Here is a 22384-nt window from a genome sequence, read left to right as displayed (position 1 = left end):
GAATTAAGGCCCAGAGATACTGAGTAATTTGGCTGCCACATTTCTCTGCCACAGCTTTAAGTGTCAGCGAGGGACACCAAATCCAAGACTGTCACCTTCAAGGTTCCTACTTTCCAGCTGTGGCTCCAGCTCAAACCCTTGACTAGGAAAACAGTTTTATTTCAGCAAACAGCAAAAATACTCATGTTTGGAAGAATGCTGGCATGTGAAATTGGTGTTCTAGGGCAAATCATGTTTAGGGATTGGGTCTTGGAAAAGGTAGGTCCAAACATTAGTATATGGAGAATTATCCGGAAGTTTCAGTTAAAAAAATGAAAAAACTAGAAAATGTTGAGACCCCACGTCCAGTGGTCCCAGTTTGTCTGCAGTACGCAGGCCCAGGATTTTCATTAGTATCGAGCATGGCCAGTGACTCTGAGCGCAGTCTGTAAGCCATTCTTTGGAGATTGGGTCCTGGTTCCAGGTCTGAGGTAATTGTCCTGTATGACTTTGGGCAACCTCATTTATCTCAGGGAACTAGGTTCCCTCATCCAGAAGAGCAGAAGGGTTGGATAAAGGGTATTTTCCTCACTGTCATTAAGGAATATTACTTATATTCTCCTAATGTTACTCCCCCAAACACCATGGAGCATGGATTTTCACGGCTGTTGTTTTGGAAATGGTAGAAATGGGAGTTCAGGGCATGTGAGCGGCTCGTACAAGAGCACATGGTCTGCTTCTGATCCAAGCCATCGTGATCATATCAGTCCTGTACTGACAGTTTCCCCCAAGTTCACTGCTCCAGCATAGCACTGGATGAAGCGACAGGTCAGGTTCAAAGATTCATTTTGCAAAATGACCAGGTTTCAAAAGACATGGATGGCTTCGCACCTCTTAGGAGAGTCCACTGGGCTCGAGGTAGTGGTGCTTTCCTGGGAGGGGTTTCCAAGAGTTATTGGGGATAACTCCAAGATTATTGCTCCCAAGGCTGGGTATGGGCAGAGCAGCAGGAGGGGCCACTAGGGGGCGGCGTGCATGGGGAAACCTCAGGTAGAGAAAAATGAACAGTGCCAACGGGGGTGTGATGTTTGCCATTTCCCACCCTGGCAGACTCGTTTCACCAACCAAGGGAGTCAGACGCAATGCGGGTGGAAACAGGAAACCCTCATCTTCAGAGACCTTGCCATTTCTCCTTGGCAGCTACCCCTTCCTTCACCAACCTGCCCAGGTGGCACCCATCCCTCCGCCTACTCCTCCACTCCTGCCCTATGTTTCCAGAGCGGGTTCCTAGCAACCTTCGTGCCCCTGGATGTTAAGCTGTTAACTGGTTTTCCTGAAGAGAAAAGAGATCAGACATCCAAAGTGTGTGGGAGATGATGTTAGAGTCTGATGCTTTTTGTTAGCACGAGATTTTCCAGAGCCTTTCATTTGCTCACCTGGTAATAGTCCTAATGATACCAGTAATGGGTTTCATGTGGTTATCACTTCCCGAAGGCTAGGCAGTGTGACATGTCTTGTACACATTACCTCATCTTCACAACAACCTAGGCGGTAGATGATACCTTTGTCCCCATTTTGTAGATCAGAAAACAGGGGCTCAGAGGGGTTGGCTGACTTTCTGAGGGTCTCGAGAAGACCCAGCAAGGAGACCGTGATTGCAACCTAGGTGTGTCTGAGGCTAAGCCTGTCACAGCCTGCATGTGTCTCCCTTTCGAGAAGGTGGCAGGGTGTGGGAGGCAGGGGTGGTCCGAAAGCCCCAACCTTGTTATCATGCCTCATGGAGTCTCCAGCTCTGGAGGCTGGGTGGGGAACACTAGAGAAAGATCAGTGACTCCAGAGGAACCTGGGCCTGGCCATCCTTGGGACCCCCCCTTCTCCCCAGACAAGCTTGATAAATACAGACACTTTTTTTTTTTAAGATTTTATTTATTTATTTGACAGAGAGAGATCACAAGCAGGCAGAGAGGCAGGCAGAGAGAGAGGAGGAAGCAGGCTCCCTGCTGAGCAGAGAGCCCGATGCGGGGCTCGATCCCAGGACCCTGAGATCATGACCTGAGCCGAAGGCAGCGGCTTAACCCACTGAGCCACCCAGGCGCCCCAATACAGACACTTTTAACAGGACAGGTGAAATTAGCCCGGTTTGGGTAGAAAAACTGCTTCCAAGCCCTTGCCTTTGCCCTGTCCCAAAATATTTTCTAGATGCATCAGACAACAATAAGCTGATATAAGGACAGGGGTGCTGACTGCCTCCAAATGTTGTCACGGGAATCATAATGGCTTTGTTTTTCACAGGGGAGAGTAAAAAAAGTTTATGCCTCAAATTAGTAGGTCTGTCATGTTCCAAATTGTTTGCATTTCTAAAAATGGATGTTGACATGTGAACAGTTATTATCTAATGCAAGACCCAAAAATCTCCCTCTCTCAAGGCAACAACAGGGTAGTCAAGGGATCCTCTACAGACACGTGGGTCTACAGCTCTCTCTCTGGGTGCGGGAGTACAATGAGTCCCCTTCCTTCCCATGCTCCCCTCAGAGCTCAGGTTGCTTCCGAGGGTCTGGGACCTGGTCAGACTCCCCTCTTCAGAAACCTCAGCCCCCAGAAAGAGCCCTGGAGACCTAATCAGAGGGTGTCAGCTTCCCAGCAAGATTTCTCTAGGGCAGTGGTCTTCAGAGTGTGGTCCCCAGACCAGCAGCATCGCCATGGAAACTGTTAGCAACACAACCCCTCAGGTCCCCACCCAAGGTCCCGGGAATCAGAAGCTCTGGGACGAGACCCAGGAATCTGGGTTTTAACAACCCTCTAGGGGAGGCTGATGGTACTAAGCAGCCAAGATGTGAGAACCACTGAGGGCGCACTGTTCCCTCCGCCCCGCTCACAGGCACTCACTCACGACCTTCTACAGTCTCTTTCTTACTTGTCCTTCCACTCCATTTTCTTCTCTCCATCTTCCACCCACCACAGCTCAGGTCACTGGCCACCTGGGTGACCGCAGGAGCCTCCCAGTGGGTGGCCCCACCTCGAGGCCACCCACCCACCTCCAACTTTCGAGAATGTAGAAATAGTCCTGCCTAGAGCCCTGTGAGACCTTCTAATTTTCCAAGTTCAAGGTCACGGCCTGCCCAGCTGGGTCATCAGAGAATTTAGTGACAACATGATATAAAGGTCCAGCGCTCTGGCACACGGTAGGGCATACAGAGATTCTAGCTACCTTCTGGTCCAGGACCCAGCTGGTTAACTCACAGACAACCTGACCAGACTTCTTAGCATCCGATGCTCACCGTACCGCCTGGGGAAAGTCGAAAACAGTGACAAGGCTAATGGTTCATGAGACCCTGAGCCAATAACCCAACTTGGGTTTCTCTCTCCCTCAGAAGTTGTGGTTTTCTCCCCTGCGTTCATTTACCTTGGGTTTTACTGTTCTGTTTGTGCTTTCTGCGAAAAACCATTTCCTGGATGTCTTACCTGGGATGGTGTCTGATAGTGACATTTTCCTTCAGGCAGTGAATACTGAGAAGTGAGGGGGTAGCATATTCTTCAACAACAGCCCCGAGCACAGATACGCCACACACACACACACACACACACACACACACACACACACACAAACACCTACATGCTGGAACTTGGACGGATTTGCAGGGTCACCCAACGGGGACACCTGTGTGGCACCAAGTCACACACAAACACCAGGACTCTTTGTGCCTCCACCGATCAGTGTCAAATCTGACAACACCTGGACGAAAGAGCTAGAAAAAGCTGTACAGTACCTTTTGGTGACTTAAGTGTCGCCACTGCCCAGTCACCATCAGAACTTCCTAAAAAAATAACAATCGAGAGATGCTGATCTGCTGGCCGGCTTCCCATGTCCGCTGCACCCTCACCCCCAGGTGCCGCTGCTGGCAGCCCCAGCTGCAGCCTCCACGGGGCCCCGGGGGACGGGCGAGAGACCAAATGTGCAAATGTGGATCTGTGCACGCGCACCTCCTCCTGCAAAGCCATGTAGCGGTATCGGGATAACGCCCAACAGAGGGTCAGAAGAAGTCCCCTGAAAAAGGCCTAGATGTTTTCAGTTATGTTAGGGAGAGATTTCTTAGGCAGGAATCTGGCTCTGAATTTCAACCCTCTAAGAAAGAAAGGAAAATTTGAGTTGCCTGACCTCACTTTGGCCAAGGACAACACTCCGCTGACAAGAGAGACATTTTGATCCTGTTTTTGGCACACTCCCTTTCCTGAAAAGGATTGGTGGAGGTGGGGAGAGGGTGGGGAGAGAATTATGAGCTTCAAACCCAAGGTTGGGGCAGTCTCTGCGAACTGCAACTTTATATGCTGGGTGGCAGGTCCCCAAGGGGTAGGGGCTGTCCTCATATATACTCTGTGTTTGAAAAGTACTGTTGAATGAATGAATGAATTCAAGTTTCTCCATGGAGTCACTTTTCCTAATGGAGGGAAATTCCCCTAAATGCTAAAGGGATCAAGCTTGTTATTTGAGAATCCCAGAATGCTTGGAATTTTGTTTATAAATCAGTTTCTCCAAAATTCAAAATTCTTCTTGAATTTCATTTCAAGAGCACTGAATGAGCCCTTGGGGAATCACACATTATTAGCAGATCCCCCCTAGTGGTCCCTTTCCTAAAGTCAAAGATGGTAAGAAGGGTGATGACTGCACCCTACCTACCCCTGTCTTTGATAGGCCTTCTCTGTAAGACTGGCTTTTACTCAAAGCGGGGCAAACCCACCCAGGTGTCCATGCAGCAGCCTCTGCCCATTGGCTGGAGGCCTAGCCAATCAGCGAGAGCCATTAGCTCCCCTTTCTTTTTTCGGGAATCTACCTGGAAAGCCCAAGTCCTCAGCATTTCTGCACAATTTCCAGAGAGATCAGGCTGCCAGCTGAGAGGAGTCACAGGGAACATTCTGTGTGATCTGAATGATTACAGAGCACAGATCCGGCCTCATTTAAACATTTCCGGTTGGCCTCCCAGGCATGCCAGAGGACGCTCAAATTGCCACATTCCCCCTGCGGATATGAACTCAACACCCTCATCACTCACAACAGAGGGGAAATGACGGGACAGGATAGTGACAAAGTTAAAATTAAGTGAGACCCGCCCGGGATGACTGGATATTTCTTCTCCCTCTGAGCCAGGATCATGGACATCTGGAAATAGTGATGCGGCCCCAAATCTTCCTGTGCGGATGGATACAAGCCTGATGAAGTCACTGATTCACTGAGGCCAAAGAGGCCATCTTACTCCCAAGTCAAGCTCATCACTTGAAGTCAGGAACCATGCCCATGCCGCGGCCAACCCTGCCCCTACTACCCAAGACAGGGCTTAGCTGTGGCAAGCCACTAACAAGTTTTCCTTCATAAATCCGCTGAAAATAAGGACACCTAATCAGATGGCACACAAGCTTCCAAATATATACTTAACGTCACACTATGCCTGGTGCCACTAGTGGACATTACAGAAAAATCTGCTGGGTGAACAATTAAACAGTAAAAGGGGATGGATCTAAGGCACTGAGAGGAAAGGAACGTGAGGGAACTTTCTGGGTGATGAAATACTTCTTATCCTTACTGGGATGTCAGTTATCCTAGGGCATGTATATTTCAACAATCACACTCTTGTAAAATTATGATCTGCATTATTTCATCACATGTAAGTTATAACTTATCGATGGTAAACTGATTAGACTCGGCACCATGGGAAAACTTTCAACTTCAAGCAAAGCAAAGCAGTATTTTAGTAAGCCTTCCCTCCAAGAAACGGGGGAATGGTACTGCCAATTTTTTGCCTGGTTATAACCTGATGTCAGAAATTGTTCTCTGGAAGACAGAATCATTTCACGGAAAGAACACAGGGTTCTGAACCAGGCAATCCTGAATGTGACTCTTGGCTCTTCCATTTGCTGGATGGGTGACCCTGGGAAAACCGCTGAGCCTTAGTTTCACCATCTGCAAGAATGGGACCAAGACCTCCCTCAAAGGTAGAGTGTTTTGAGAGTTCAATAATGTTAACCCTCTTCCTGCCACAACTTAAGGAAAAAGATTAAACTAGCAGAAGTCAATCCATGACGGAGGCCCTCATGCATCACTCAGGGTTTTCACAAGTGATTCCCATGGCAAGATGGGAAGCTCCTGCTATATTAGAGTGCCGTGCTGTGGTTCTAAACAGGGCCATTGGAAACTGTAACATGGTTCTGGCAAAATCGTCCTTTGTCTGTCAAATAGCATGAGCGAAAAAATATTTTCTTATTAAAATTTTAATGTAAAAATGAAGGCACCATAGCATTTGATTGATAATGCAAGGATGCCCTGTGTCTTTCTCTCTTTGAGTAGCTAGGGCTCACCGAAGCATCTAAGCGGGACGTGGTCAGGTGTTTAACTTTTAGATGCCTAAAGGGAAAAAAAAAAAACTAAACTTGGGGCCAAGAGGAGGTAAGTGCCAACATGTGGGCGATCTTGGGTTTGCAGGGGCTTTTTCCAGCTCTGGAGACGGGAGCCACCCCTCCCTGAGCCATCAGGTAAGCCTGGAGGACATTTTTCCAAACCCCTCTGTCTTGTCAACATTGACTTTTGAGGAACCACAAAATGGGTTCTCACATCATAACTACCCCTCACACGGGTGGCTCAAGCCAGGCAAGGCATGGGCTTAATTGAATTTTCAGGTTATATTTTGACTCAGTCTCTCACAAGACACACTTCTTATTTTCAATCTGAGTGGAAGATATGTCTAAAATGTTTAAAGCCTCTTTTCTGACTTAGGAAGGAGAGTCAGTTGGATGAAACTGAGGCTCTTTGTGATAGACTGTAGAAGCCATATGGCTCTTCACAGTTCAGGCTAACGATGGGGCCGTGAAGAGGTCTGGCTGACTGCAGGTCCTCAGGACAGCTCAGAAAAGTCATTTGCTGCTTGCTCGCTCACTTGTTTGTTTTATCAGATCCTCAGTGTGACTTGGCTTCCTTGCCTGTCTTTCCCATCAAACTGGGATAAACTGTCCCTCCCCCAAAATGATGGCTGAACAATTGCATGTTAGTCAAAGTACTGGTCCACCTTGGAGATTCAAGGAAAAATATGGCCAACAAACAACTCCGGTCTGAAGACTTTCCTATGTGGCTGCATTTACTGAGGGTTGACTGTGTGTCAGGCTAAGCATGTTCTGTGCACTGTATCATTAAATATTCCCAACAAAGCATTATCTGTCTACTTTTATTATCTTCATTTTACAGAGGGAGAAACTAAGACCTCAGGATATTAAGTAATCTCTGAAATTACTCTGTGTTTGAAAAGTACTGCTGAATGAATGAATGAATTCAAGTTTCTCCATGGAGTCACTTTTCCTAAAGGAGGGAAATTCCCCTAAAGGGATCAAGCTTTTTATTTGAGAATCCCAGAATGCTTGGAATTTTGTTTATAAATCAGTTTCTCCAAGTTGAATTTCAATCCAAGGGCACTGAATGAAATTCAGTGTCTGGGTGAATGAAATTCAAATGTCTGAGTAAGGTCTTAAACTCAGAGGCTGTGCTCAATTCTACCATCTTGCTGATCATCTCAGGCTCCTGACTTGCTGTGGTACCCATCACACAGTATTATTCCCTGATTTTACAAATAATGTTCTGGGAACACTCATTAAGTCCCCACACATGTTAGTGGGTTCTGGGGATGCACAAATGAATGGGACAGACGTGGTTCATCCCTCGATGGGACCTACAATCAAGGGAAACCAGATTAAATGTCTAAAGAATGAATGGATGAATGAATGAATGAAACACATCTCTTTGTACAGAGTCTGACGAAGTTTAGCGTCTGACAGTTCTCTAGTGTGTGCTAACCTGTTACTGACAATTGGACAGTGAACCCCTTGGGAACAAAGACCATTCTTCAGTCACATGCTGTATCCCTGAATCGTAGAGAGAAAGGAGCTTTCTTCAAATATGAATGAGTGTGATTTCAATAAGCAACTAAAATAAAATAAACCAAACCAAACCAACAGTCACCATCCTTTTCTCTCTGGGTCGGCAGTGAATGGACGGGACATATCTAATGGCCCACAGGTACTCTAATAACTAGAATGAGTGGTATTGTTTCATCTTCTATTTTCAAATTTCCTCATTTTTCATTCCTCATTTTTCACTTGAAGAAGTTGAGGTCAGAGGGTCTCAGTGACTGGCTCAAACTATCCCATGTTCTGGATATTAAAGCTGCCAAGAGAAATTTATTTTGCGGGGGTATTTTTGAACTTGGCAGCTAACCCTAAAGGCTGTCCAAGGCTCTATTTACTGGAAATTTTTGGAAAACGAGTCTGGTTATCAGAGGCTGCTGAGCTTTCAACGGCAAACAATTTTTTAAACAACTCTCCCTGGTGGTAATGATTTCACTAATGAAATGCATTTCATCATCCACACACACATCATGATGTGAATTATGCCTTAATAAAGAACGCTTCAAAGAACATTTATTATGGGATTTGCATTTCATTTGTGCAGGCAGATGCTGGACACCTGGGTAGGCCACTGGATCAGGCAGTCCCACTGGACCTCCATTCACTAGGAGTCACAAGACCATCAGTGACTCAGATAAAGTTCGTGAACACCCGCGACAGTCAGAGAAGGACAGAGAAGAGGAGAGGCACGTCAGCCATATCCAGGATCGAGGAGGGTTTTCTAAATAAGATCCTTCAGAGTTTTCTAGAAGATTAGGGGTTCCTTACAACTAAGCTCTTATTTGATCCATTATGAAGACAAGCTCATTCATTCATTCAGCAAACATTTCACAAGTTCTCCCTTTGGGGGAAGAAAGGGTTACTTAAGGAGGGTAAGATATATTTTCACACTGCAAATTTAATTCTCAGTGCCCTGCAGACATTTGCAAGGTACAGGATCCCTCTAAAAACCCTTGCTAAAAATCAAGGTGCATTATGGGACCATCCACCCATTATTTACCCAAATAGCTACTGAGTTTTGATGCGGGACAAGACACTGGGCCTAAGCTGTTTAGGGTAATGTCACCAGTTCAAAAGGAAAAAGATGTCTGGCTGATTTTTTTTTTTAATGCCAAAAGAAGAATCAAATAGAACCAGCAGATGTCATTTATCACCTAAATGCAAAGCCCAGGAAGGGGGGAGGCACCCAACAGTGTATGAAGGCTTTGCAGCTACATGGGTAGAGATGCCCTGACTCTTTCTCTCCTAGGCAACAGTCCTCAGCTCTTCCTACTAATATCTGAGTCTATTTGAACATGCTTAGAATGCATACGCTGTGCAAACACGGAATATGGAACAGAGGGAATCTGTGGTCATGGGGTCAATGTACTTGAGGGCTGAGTTGGGCGTAGAAATTCAATATGAAATGTGGGAACTGGCACATAAGTCCTTGTGGGGCTTGGGATTTAGAAAAGTCTGTGTCGGTCCACATGAGCTGTGCCCTTGGTATTAGAAATTTGGTTTGTCTGTCTTTGAGTGACTCCATCTAGAAGTCCTAGGAGATGGGGGAAAAATAGGAATTCCTCAAGACCTTTGTGATTCCAATGCTTGCCGAGTTCCCAGTATGCCCCTGGCCCTCTGCTGAGCACCAAGGTGCTTGTTTTATGCCTCTGGGGTCGGGAGACCATGGTCCCCACAAGCATCACAGACCATGACAGTGGCTTTGGTTTCTGGTGTCAGTGTGTAATGGAATTAAGATATTTGACACTGGAATCGATCAGCGAGTGTCTCCCATCCCATCTCAGATGAGGAAAGAAATGAAGACAAATAGCGGATAATAAAAGCAAGCATGGGATCTGGGAATCTTGCATCTGCCTGAAGTTTGGCTTTGCTAGGGCTGTGGCTTCCACCCCACAGAACTCCTACATGATTGATGCGTTCAGGAGCCTGGGCCGCCAGCAGGGTCGCCGTCACATTCCCTCATGTGTGAGCTGGGGTGAGGAGCAGGGGTGTGGGAGGCTAGTGGCAGGAAGGGAGCTCCTGGAGCAATTTAAAACCCCTAGACTGCTTGATCTGGGGCAAATGAAATTAGACCCCTTGAGTCTCAGTCTGCTAATCTGAAAATTGGGATAATAACTACACCCTCCTCTTCGGATCCCTGTGAGAAGATGCGGTGGGATGTATAAAAGGCCCAGTGCAATGTTTGGCACTTTGATAAGAGCCCAGTTAGCACAAGATCCAGGCAATGCACCCCATCCTGAAGCGTGGAAGCTGCCTGAGGTGAGGGCGTGCAGCTAGCGACGTCTCAGAGATGGGGTGACGGGGGGGGGGGGGTGTGACCAACTAGAGGGCAAGGCATTTGGAGACCGAGTGTCCTGGATTCCCTGAGGATTCATGAGGGCAGGCAGTGGATGACGAAGGGGTTGGGCTGTTGGTCGGACGCAAATGAGCCTCCAGGCCCTCCTCCCAGGGGAAACGACCCCCACATGTGTCCCTCACTCACCCACCCTGCCCCACGTGGCACTGTAGGACTTGATCCAGTCAGAGAGGAAGCAGCCCCAAGGCCTCTGCTTCCCAGCAATCTGGACCCCAGGTAGAGAGACCAAGAACACGTGTGAGCAATATAGACAGAGAGGGGGAGATAGAGAGAGAAAGAGAGAAAAGAGACAGAAAGGGATGGAGAAAGTGGCAGAGACAGAGAGAGACACAGATTTTGAGAGAGAAGAAGAGAAAGAAAAGAAGTAGGAAGAAAAAAAATGACAGGATGAGAAAAAAGGCAGTTGGAGAGAAAGGGAAAAAAAAAGCACAGAAAAGTAGAAGAGAAACAGAATAGGACTCACCGACTGCCTTCAAGGAGGCGTACTTGTTGAGCTCTTTGCCCGGTGGCTGCTGCTCGTAGGGGTTGGAGATCTGGCCCAGGCTGGGGTACGAATGGGGATGGCCCATCTGCTGGAGCAAAGGCGAGGTGGGCACTGCGTTGTTCATCTGGGTCGTGTCTGCAAGTGAAGAGAAAGGAGGACATGGTCACAGGTGGAGCCGGACCTTGTACCCATGCCCACCATCGCCGGGTCCCAAACTGCCCACCCTCTGGGGACACAAGAGGCAGAACAGCAACGGGCTCCAGGATCCTCCCTAGAAAGCAGCTGAGGATGGATGGGCTAAGGGCAAATATATATATATATGAATAAAACTTCAATAATAGTCAAGGAAATGCAAGTCGGAGAGTGAGAATGAGAAACCATTCCTTTGCTAAGAGATGGGCAAACATTACAAGGATGGAAGGGCCACCATACTGGCAAAGATGTGGGAAATGGGCCCGTCTCATAACCTCACGCGGGTGCCCAGTTTGCCACATTTGCAGAAAGGAAGGTGGCAGTGGGTCTGGAAATGTAAAGTGAATGTGTACTTGGACCAAACGATACTGCTTCTGGGGACTGAGCCTACAGAAATAGTGTCAGAATACAGAGATATTTGTTCAGAGATTTTTTTGCACCGTTCTCTATAAAGTGACAAAAAGTGACAAAAGTGAACACGCAGAGAAACAAACTCAACTCCGTAAAGATGGAAATTCTTCAATAAATTACTGTACGTCCATATTACATACACAATGTACATTCATACGATGGGATATTCTGCAGCTGCTAGGGAAAAAAATGAGTTTAAAAACAAATTAACTCCAGGGGTGCCTCGGTGGCTCAGTCCGTTGAACCGCGGATTTTTGATTGCGGCTCAGGTCGTGATCTCATGGTCGTGGGATCGAGCCCTGTGCCAGGCTCCTCGCTCAGCAGGGTGTCTGCTTCTCTCTCTCTCTCAAATTAATTAATTAAATAAATATTTTTTAAAAAATTAGTTAACTCTATATATGCCAACCTGGCTAGTTTTTTGGGGAGTCCTTTTGTTAAGGGAAAAAAAGCAAATGTGAAAGTAATGCATCTTTATTAAAGAAGAGGAAATCTATGCATATTGCTTGCATGGTGAGATTTGCAAAAACAGAAAAAGAAATCTGCCAAGGCACACGAACCAAGTATTGGCTACTTAGAGGGAACGGGATTCGTGGGGAGAGAGGTTCAAGACATCTACTGGGAGACAATAGTCTCGGAGCTGAGATCCAGAAATCTAGATGTGTTTATACTTGTGGGTGGAGGTGGAGGGTGCTGGGGAGGGTGCTCAGGTCAGAGGGAAGGGCATGGCTACAAGCCCTGAAATTGGAGGGGATGCAGAGTTAGGAGTACAGGATGCCCCCTCACGTGGCTGCAGAGCGGGAGTGTGAGTCAAGTGGAAGGAGGAGGGGCTGGACAGGCTGGCGGGGCCCAGGAGACCTTGGGAAGGGTTTCCCCATCACCCCGATAGCAGTGGGATGGGCGGAGTGAAGGGGAGAGTGAGGCAAGGTGGAGTCCAGATGAGGTGATTATGGCCCAGTTTCAGGCAGGAAATACGGGTTCTCAACAGCTTCATGAAGCCCTCCGCCAGATCCAGAGAAACACGGCAGTGGATGCTGGTGCTGTCTTGAGAGATCCCTGTTACTGAGCATGTGCACCCATTCCCCAGCTGCTGTGTTGGCTGTGCACAGCTCCTAGCTGCCCCCCACACCCAGAAAGTTATTCTCGGGAATCACTGCCCTGGCTTTAGTGTCTTTCATGCACCTCACCCTCAACACCTGGGGTGGTCGGCCAGCAGAGCCTGGCTGACACTAGGACACGCAGCACACAGACCAGCCCTCTGCCTCAAGGTCGTGATGCTTTATGAGGTAATGGATGCTCCAGAGCTCCCAGGGATTAGAATAAACCATGTTCTTTCGTAAAGTGCCGGACTGTAAACAGTTCAGTCTTTACAGGCCACACAGTCTTGTTACAAACACTCAACTCTGCCCTTGTAGCAAGAAAGCGCAGACATGATGTCAATGAGCGGGTGTGGCTGTGTACCGATAAAACTTTATTTATAAAAACAGGTGCCTGCTAGTTTTGGTCCAAGGGCCATAATTTGACCGCCCCTGGTCCAGATTTAATCTGAGATGGAGACCCCATCCTTGAGCGGCTCCTTTATCTTTCCTGTTTTGTTTCCATTACAACTTGAGAGGGGCGTGTGTGTGCGTCTACGTCTGTGTGTCTGTGTGTGTCTGTTGCACTCCCTCAGTCTCACACACCTGCCCCCCTCCCTCAAGTGCTGTAGAAGTGCTGCTTCTACACAATGCAACCCATGACAGATACGGAGTATGTCTGGCTTTAGAAACCAGTACACCCATATGGAAAGAGGCAGGGAGACTACAGCTGAGACACAGAGATAAGAAGAGCACTTCTATTACTGCACATGCACACAAGACCACTGCACAGTGGTTGGGTTACCAAACATATGCCACATAACCCAGCCTCTGGCCAACATGGGAGGAAGGGGGTGTATCCTTCTGCGATGATAGCTTCTTGGCAGAGAATCAGCAGGGGGCCAGGAAGGCCCAAGCTTAATGAAATCATGGAAGAGGTGTTGCATAAGGTAGAACTTTTGCTGAAGCGTGGACCCCAAGATCCTCTGACATGTTCCTCTCCAGAACAATCTGCTGGGGAGGTCTGTCTGCTCTCTCTGGGCATGTCAGGCCAGACATGTTTTATGCCCAAATGCTGGTCCAGCAGGAACAGTTATCCTAAGTTCTCACTGTGTGCTGGTTCTGTGGTTTTGTTTTGTTTTTTGTTTTTCACAATCTCTTTTTCTCTGGACAGATACTAGCTGTGTGTGTTCAGAGCTAGTAAGTCCTCTGGCACAGTGCGCCAGGTGCATCTGAGTCATGTGATGAGCCGCCCATCATGGTGACTATCTTAGTCTAGGTTTTCCCAGAAGTCACTGAGATAAGGACTCAAACAGGAGCAAATCTGGGAGGGAGGCTCAGGGGATACTGTGGAAAAGGGGTAGGAGAGGAAGACAGGGAAATGAAAGCAGACACAACTTCAGTGAACTAGAGACTAATCCTATTTTGGAATTCCGGTAAACGGTGTTGAATGCCTGTCTCAGAATTCTGTCACCCCATGGGGAAGTGAGTCCCTTACTATTTATTTCTACACCAATTCCCTTCAGTCATCAGATGACGGCTGCTTCCGGAGGACAGTAAGGCCTTAGCACTTGCAACCCTCCATGTTCCGGGGGGCAGAGTGTGCTCTGGCACCACAGAAATTCTTATTCAGACGTGTAAGAGCTGGTATTTGGAAATCAGGCCAGTAACTCACGCCTCTGGCCACTGAAGTGAGCATGGGATCCAAATTGGACAAATCACGATGCCTCCTTCTCAGACGAGAAGCAGGCACGTGATTTAGGTGGGACCAATCAGAATGCTTCCTTGAGTTTTTCTATCTGGAACCTTTGGAGTAGAGGAGCCAGGAGGTCATGGATTCAAGTGAGTTTGAACCTGCCATGTGGAGAAGCTCTTTACTGTGAAGGAATAAGGACAATAGGAGGAAAGCAAAGAAGATAGGGAAATCCCTTTCTAATAATCTAGTATGCTTCAAGGTTACTGTCCTTTGCAATGTAGAGTTTGGACTAGTATAATTGTGTGGATTCCCTCAGGGAAATGAAGCTGACCAGAGGGGAGGCTGCCTATGTGGCTATTAAAAAAAAGGCCTGGGGATTATGTCAAGACATAAAAGGCATTGCTCCTGGGTATTCTACAGAGATTTAGAAGAAATTTCAATTGGCCTCAGTAGTACATTGGGAATGCCCAAAGACATTCATAAGCTAATTTACTAATGTCTTTATGGCAAGTCCTGTTTTTTCACCCCTGGAAGTAAATCCCAAACATGAGCCTTGTCTAGTTAATGAGCTGACTTCTGTCAAGCCCACCCTTTCTCCCAAATCCTTGCTCCCTTAATCCTAGATCCCACCCACTAGGCTCAAATTTCGTTTCCAGGCCTGCCAGGGGAAATGTTAAACAATTCATTAAAGAAAATAAAAAAATCTGTACCGATGTTCCTCATCTCTTGGGACAGTCCTTTATATTATTCAACAGAATATTTAATACGCTATTATAAAGTATTTGCTTCTGGATGATTTCTCCCAAGTCCTGAGCTACCTCAAGGGCAGTGAGTAGTTAGTTAATATAAGTAGGCCTGACCAAGATGGCCTACCAAAGGAATCCCTCACAAAAGAAGAGATGGGGCTGCCCCGAAGTCACATTCCTGCTATCACAAGCAGCGCCACAGGAAGCAAATTTCTGGCCGTTTTAGAGAGCCATTTTGTGCTCGCTTCCAGACATCGAATATTCACAAATATTGAAATCCAGTCTCAGGGGAGCAATCAAGAATTATTAAACAGACATTTGTGACTGGGTTTTTTAAATGTTATTTTCATTTTACTGAACGAGAAGATGGAGTAGACCTGGCAACCCAGATTCTCTATGAGTTTTGTTCAAATATATCCAGCCGAGGAGGAAAGACCAAAGTCTAGATGGGAAGCCAGCCCAGCTTGGTATCTAAGCAAAACGGAACAATAGGGTGAGGGAAGAGCAAAGAGTGGGTACGATCTGTCCTTGCCAATAGAGGTGAGAAGAAAAATAAGAGAGATGGAGAGTATGTAGGTATAAGTGTATTTGCATATATATTTTTATGTGCATATGTATACATACACATATGTATATATTAACTACCTATTTATCTCTCTATGTATATCATTTAATTTACATAGTCGTGGCCATAGAAAGCATCCAGTTGGACCAACACTGTCTTGCCAACACTGTCCTGCTCTTCTCTTGTAGACACACTTTGGTCCCAGAGATATCATACCCACCTTCACCTCTGCAGAAAGGTACTTCCTACCCAATGCCACAAGAAAAAACTTTCCCTGCCTCATTATAATTTTGCAACTCATTCTGACTCTTATAAATAACTAACAAGGACTTGCTGTTCTGGGATGCTGTTTTCCAACAAGAGCCTCGGTCAACAAACAAGAAGTTGATGATGTCCCTGTGCTCTCCTTCCTAAGACAGAAGCGGGGTCTTATGTATTTAACACTCATTTTCAAAGAAGAGTGAGATAGAGCTACTCTAATTGGAAGCACCTGGCTGACTTACCCCAGGTAACTGCTGTGTAAGTACCATTATATGTGCTATACCTTAGTCACTAAACAGAAATAAAATAAATGCAATTCAGATAGGGTCAGCTAAGGTAAATAACGCTCAGTTGCAAACACTGGGAGGATGCTGTGGGCTTCTCCGTGTAGAAGAGACAAATAACAACTATCAGAAACTGGACCAATTTGACTGCTCTTGGAAGAAAAGCAATAATAGCCAGTCTTTCAAGGCACATCACGGGAAGAACAGCTCAGAAAGGCACAAGATGGTCAAACGGTGCTGTTTTGGGGTGTGTACGCTATGTGCCTGGCTTGGCAAGGAATTTCTCATGCACTATATCTCTAATTCCTACATCAACCCTACAAGGTAGAGATCTATAGACAATATATCTTTTAAAATAAGGTTTTCACTGAGAATGGTTTTATTTTTTTTTTTTTTTTTTTTTTTTTTTTTTTTTTAAAGATTTTATTTATTTATTTGACAGAGAGAGATCACAAGCAGGCAGAGAGGCAGGCAGAGAGAGAGGAAGGGAAGCAAAGCAGGCTCCCCGCTGAGCAGAGAGCCCGATGTGGGACTCGATCCCAGGACCCCGAGATCATGACCCGAGCCGAAGGCAGCGGCTTAACCCACTGAGCCACCCAGGCGCCCGAGAATGGTTTTAGATTGATAAAAACACTTCCAAGATGGCACCGAGAGGGGCATCTGGGTGGCGCATTCAGTTAAGCATTTGATTCTTGGTTTCAGCCCGGGCCGTGCTCTCAGGATTGTGAGACTGAGCCCCACATCGGGCTCCACGCTCAGCGTGGCATCTGATTGACATTCTCTCTCTCTCTGCCCCTCCCCACCATGCTTGCTCACTCTCTCTCTCTCTCCCCCTAAAATAAATAAATTAAGAAGAAAAAAAAAAAGATGGCATTGAGAGTTCCCACCCCAGACCCAGTTTCCCCTGTTACTGACATCTTGTGTTGTATGGTACAAATAATGAACCACTTTGATAAATTACTATTAACAGAAGTCCACACTGTATTCAGGTTTCCAAAGCTTGGACCTAATGTCCTTTTCCTGTTCCAGAATCTCGTCCAACTACCACATTAAACGTAGCCATCATGTTTCCTTAGGTATCTCCTGGTTGTTAGTTTCTTAGACTTTCATTGTTTTTGATGATTTTGACAGTGTTGAGGACTGCAGGCTAGGTATTGTGTAGAGTGGCCCTTGAGTGGAATTTGTCTGATGATTTTCTCATGACTAGACTGAGGTTATGGGTTTGGGGGAGGAGAACTGTAAAGTGACATTCTCATCATCACCCATCAAGGATATACACTATGATGCCTTATCACTGTTGATGCTAACCTTCATCACCTGCCTGAAGTAGTATCTGTCAAGTTTCTCCCACTGTAAAGTTACTCTATTTTTTTTTACTCTATTTTTTTTCTCTTTTCATGCCATACTCTTTAAGCCACTCTGTACAACCCACACTTTAAGAGCAAGGAGTTACGTTCCACCTCTCTGAGGACAGAGTTTCTACATAAATTATTTAGAATTCTTCTTCATAGGAGACTTGTCTCTTTTCCCCTACTTAATTATTCAAAAACTTTCTTATATCAGTGGACACATAGACATGAATTTTATCACTTTGGGTTATAAACCAATACTGTTTTATTTTGGGTTTTTGTAGTTGCTGTTCTTCTTGTTTGTTTGTTCAGATTGTTCCAGATTTGGCCATTGGAAACTCTCAGTTGGCTCCTATGGCCCCCTTTCAAGAGCTTCCTTGTTCTCTAGCAATACAAGTTGCTCTAGGTTCATCTTGTACATTCCCTGTCCAGTGCTAGAATCAGCCATCTTTCCAAGGAGCCTTGGTTGTTTATTTTGTAGAATGGTTTCAGCAACCAAGATCTGGGTGCTGCGTGTGCTCATTGCTTTCTGGTCTCTCTCTCTGCAGACAGAGTAAGGAAATCATGTGTGTGTACTAACTCATATGTATAGGTGTTTAAAAATATTTATATATTAACCATCTGTATCTACTTTATGCTAAACATGAGTTCATCCTGGTATCTCTAACTGTAATCCATCATCACATGGATCATTCTTGGCTCCTCCTCTTGCTTACGGGTAAGCACTCACACCAACAATAAGAAACATGGTTTCTGTTATCCACCAGCCATTGACTCAGTTGTTAAGTCCAGTATACATGTCTAGCAATATCAGAATTATGAATCCATATTCCCATGGGAAACGACTGTAGCAACTACAGCACAGTCTTAAGGACAGTGGATTTGTCAAATTATTAATGTATTTTTCTCTTTTGTCTAATGACGTACACGATGGCCATGGCATCTACATGTCTGGGTAAGGCTTGGAAATTAGGATTTATAACAGAAGAAACATGCAGAAAAATGATGATGATGATGACATTGATTAATGATGAAGATGGTGAAGACACACTTATATACATAATACACAAAGGGGTGTTATTAGGTACCAGGCACTTTTCTGTACCTGAACTAATCCAATAATTCATAGAATTTCTATGAGATACTATTCTTTTTTCTTTTTTTTTTTAAGATTTTATTTATTTATTTGACAGACAGAGATCACAAGTAAGCAGAGAGGCAGGCAGAGAGAGAGGAAGGGAAGCAGACTCCCTGCTGAGCAGAGAGCCCGATGCGGGGCTTAATCCCAGGACACTGAGATCATGACCTGAGTTGAAGGCAGAGGCTTTAACCCACTGAGCCACCCAGGTGCCACTATGAGATACTATTATTAAGCCCATGTTGCAGAGGAGGAAATCTAGGCACAGAGATATCACTTGCCCAAAGTTACACCATTTGCATATAGTAGAAAGACATAGCCTTCTGACTCTAGAATCTGTGCTCTTGGCCACTTCCTTATTGGGCCTAAGGGAGTTAAATTCAAATTTCTAAGATTCAAAAAATCATTCTGCAGCCAGACAGTGATATAATTTTAAGTCACATGACTGACTTTGGGAAGCGTTTTTTTTTTTTCCCTCAATTTCTTTCTTTTTTTTTTTTTTTTAGTTTTTAAAATACAATTTAATATTAAATTTTAATATAGTTAACATTCAGTGTTATATTAGTTTCAGGTGTACAATATAGTGATTCAACACTTTCGTACAACACCCAATGCTCATCACAAGTGCACCCCATAATCCCCATCACCTATTTCACATCCTCCCACTCACTTCCCCTCTGATAACCATCAGTGTGTTCTCTATAGTGCAGAGTCTGTTTCTTGATCTCTCTTTTTTTCCCCTTTTGTCTTTTTTTGGGGGGATGGGTTGTTTCTTAAATTCCACATATAAGTGAAATCATACGGTATTTGTCTTTCTCTGGCTGCTTGATTTCACTTAGCATAATACTCTCTAACTCCATCCATGTTGCAAATGGCAAGATTTCATTCCTTTTGATGGCTGAATAATCTTCCATCGTATATATCTACCATACCTTCTTTATTCATTTATGTAACAGTGAACACTTGGGCTGCCTCCGTAATTCGGCTGCTGTAGATAAAGCTGCTGTAAACATAGGGATACATGAATCCTTTAGAATTAGCGCATCCCTTTTAAATACACAATAGTGTGATTACTGGATCATAGGTAGTTCATTTCTAACTTTTTGAGGACACACTCCCCCATACCTTTCTCTCCATTCTTTAGCATATTAAGGACCGGATTTGGATTTGGCAGGCAAGACCATCAGAGGTTTTGTCAAGGGCGGACCAGTGAAGCAAAAGGATAGGAAGCCTGCCTCCTCTGATTCTAGGGAAATGAGAAAATGACAAGGAAAGAGAGGAAGAGATGAAGGAAATGTCACTCAACTTTCCCTCGTTGGTTGGGGAGAACGATGGATGAGGGAAATGCTGAGGGCAGGGATCTCCCATTTCACTCCTGGGTTTGGAACTCTGGGAGGAACTCAAAGTAAAGAAGCTCTGAACTGTAAGGTAGCAGCCAGTTAAGACACGAAGTGGGATGACCTCACTACCAGACTTCCTAGTTGACCTTCCTCAGGGAGCCTCATATATCAGATGGTTTGAGAGCAGGGATCCTGCTACAGAACCTTTCATTGGTGGGCAGTGGGTTTCACATGGTGGCATGGAGTGTGTCCTTTTACTTTATTCTACTCTCCTTTGTCTCCCAAGCAGATGGTTATCATGGACCAACTCAGACAAAAGTCACAAACTCAGAAAGGCCAAATAGAAAACCACTTTAACCATATTAAGACACACACACACACACACACACACACACACACACACACACACACCCTATTTCTCAAGGTATTGCAGTCCTAATTTACACAGAAGGAAATTGAAGCCCAGAGAGGTTGATGTGCTTGCCCAAAGTCACATAACATGTTAGTAACTGTCAGGATTTGATCCCAGGTTTGTCTGATGGCAAAATGGGTGCTTCCTCCACTAAGCTGAGCTGCCTCTAGCAAGGACAAGAAGAAACTAGAGGCTCAGCACTGAACCTTCTCTATGGAAAGAGACTCTTCTGTCTTGAGTATCTTTCTTCTTATAAAATTTCCCCCTCAGACCACTAAACCACTGGTCAGATCTATGTCTTTTTGTTTCCTTCTTCATACAGAGAACAGAATCTACTGTTATAACCCAGGGAACGAGCAGGATTCCCCTCGAACCCTATCCTGAGAATCCCTTACTGCCTTATGGACTGCACCTGTGCCCTGACCTCTCCATCCTGCTCACTCATCTGTTCCTCCTCATGTATTCCAGTGTCTGCGGTGTGCCAGGTATTCTGCTTCGTGGACAAGTCCTAGCTCCTGCACCGCCTACTAATGAGAGGAACTCAAAAACGTTTCCCCAAAGTTTTTTTCAACACCCAAGAGGTTGCCTGGACCATGAGGCCATGTTGGTCCTGCCCAGCTTTCTCCTTCATCCGTGCCCTCCCCAACATCCTCTCTGTGCCTGAAGACAGTTTTGCAGCCGGACCGTGGTCCCAGAGCCACAAGCAGCAGCATCTGCCATGACGTAATGAAGTAAGAATGGAATTTTGACTCAGCCAGCTCTGGATTCAAATTCTGGCTCTTTTCTTTGCCAATAGCATCTTGGGGTATGTGAGAACACCTGCCTGAGCCTCAGTCTTCAGCTCTAAAATGGGGACATAGCAGCTTCCTCCGGGAGACCACATGTACACAGTTCAGCATCCCTCCCGAAACAGAATAACCATCAAAGGCATTATAGCCAAAGCTTTAGTGCCTCCAATTGTCCAGGAAACAAAGATGACACGATGGGGTGGCCACAAAAAGACAGTGGTAGGTTTCCATAAGGCCCTCTCTGGACTCGGGATTCTTGGACACATTCCAAATCATTCAGTTGTCTCAGCACAGGACAAATGAGAGAGAAGGGGGAGGAGATGTTCCTGCAGGGGCCAGTAGCACTGGTAATTCTCACAATAACAAAAAAGAGAATACATGTTCAGAAATCATAGCAGAGCTTTGGCTTCTAGCTCTGTGTTCCTTTCTAGCCTTTCTAAACCTTTGTGCCCAGTATCCTTTTAAAGAGAAAACCTGGAAATTATAGTTTGAAACACCATGTAGATTTTTCTCTGGCCACAAGCAAGCAAAAAAAAAAAAAAAAAAATCAAATCCAACTCAAAATTACCCTGAATTTGTCAAAAGAGAACATAGCAGTCTAGGCTCTCACCAGAAAAGGTTTATGGAGAAAGAGAATTAAATCCATCTTATTGAATCTTGGTAGCAGAGGGACCAGCAGGGGTTTGTAATGGGGGAAAAAATGCACATATATCATTGTAAAACCTTTGGTAAATGAGGCATTTGTGTTACCCATGGGTTTGTATCTCTAAGCATGCAAAATATATATATTTTTATATTTTGACCATTTAGGATAGGAATATTTTAAACTGGAGTTGTTAAATATTTATTTAATGTTCACTTCTGGCCAGTTTTTATGCAGGCTCTGGAGAGGCAGAGATTCATTTCAAATCTCGGGCTGTACCCCAAGGAGATGATAGTCCAGAATAGGAGGCCGACTAAGAACCACGCTGGGGATGCAGAGAACCCTTAAGACCAGTGTAGTTAGTGGTGTGATACAGCAAAACAGAGTTCCATGATTACACAAGGGACACAGTACCTCACCAAGTTTTAGAAGGTCAAAGACCTTCTTTATCTACATTCTGAGAAAGAGAGATTATCGAAGACAGTGACAAAGGACCATTTTAAGTGGAAGTAGCATCAATGAGCATGTTCAAGAAATGCCCATTTATTGGTATCACTTTTGAAACGGGACATCTCCCATGTAGGTTAATTCACCACCGAAGGCTCAGCATCATCATTGGGAATATGAAAGGTTGTTTTATGTGCACAGAGGCCATTTCCCCAAAGTCAAGATCACGAACTCATCTACCAGTGCATATCCCCTTGATAGCCCAGTGTGGCCTGATTG

At 45.4% G+C, this 22384-nt stretch overlaps 1 protein-coding gene across 2 annotated transcripts in view; it reads right to left on the bottom strand.

Annotated features, from left to right (window-relative positions):
- SHISA9 (shisa family member 9) overlaps positions 1–22384 on the bottom strand; it is a 283227-nt gene that overhangs the window by 18040 nt on the left and 242803 nt on the right. The window contains exons 3-4 of one of the 2 annotated variants that reach the window (XM_047714605.1): positions 10740–10895; positions 3747–3794 (exon numbers count right to left, since the gene is read on the bottom strand). In XM_047714605.1, coding sequence (XP_047570561.1) covers positions 3747–3794; positions 10740–10895 — 204 coding nt within the window. The remainder of the gene's footprint in view (positions 1–3746; positions 3795–10739; positions 10896–22384) is intronic. The other variant, XM_047714606.1, reaches the window with a different exon arrangement.

This window comes from Lutra lutra, chromosome 18, assembly GCF_902655055.1.
Source record: "Lutra lutra chromosome 18, mLutLut1.2, whole genome shotgun sequence".
Taxonomy (NCBI): domain Eukaryota; kingdom Metazoa; phylum Chordata; class Mammalia; order Carnivora; family Mustelidae; genus Lutra; species Lutra lutra.
The sequence above is the reverse complement of the archived record's forward strand: the minus strand, read 5'-3'. Positions and strand labels throughout refer to the sequence as shown.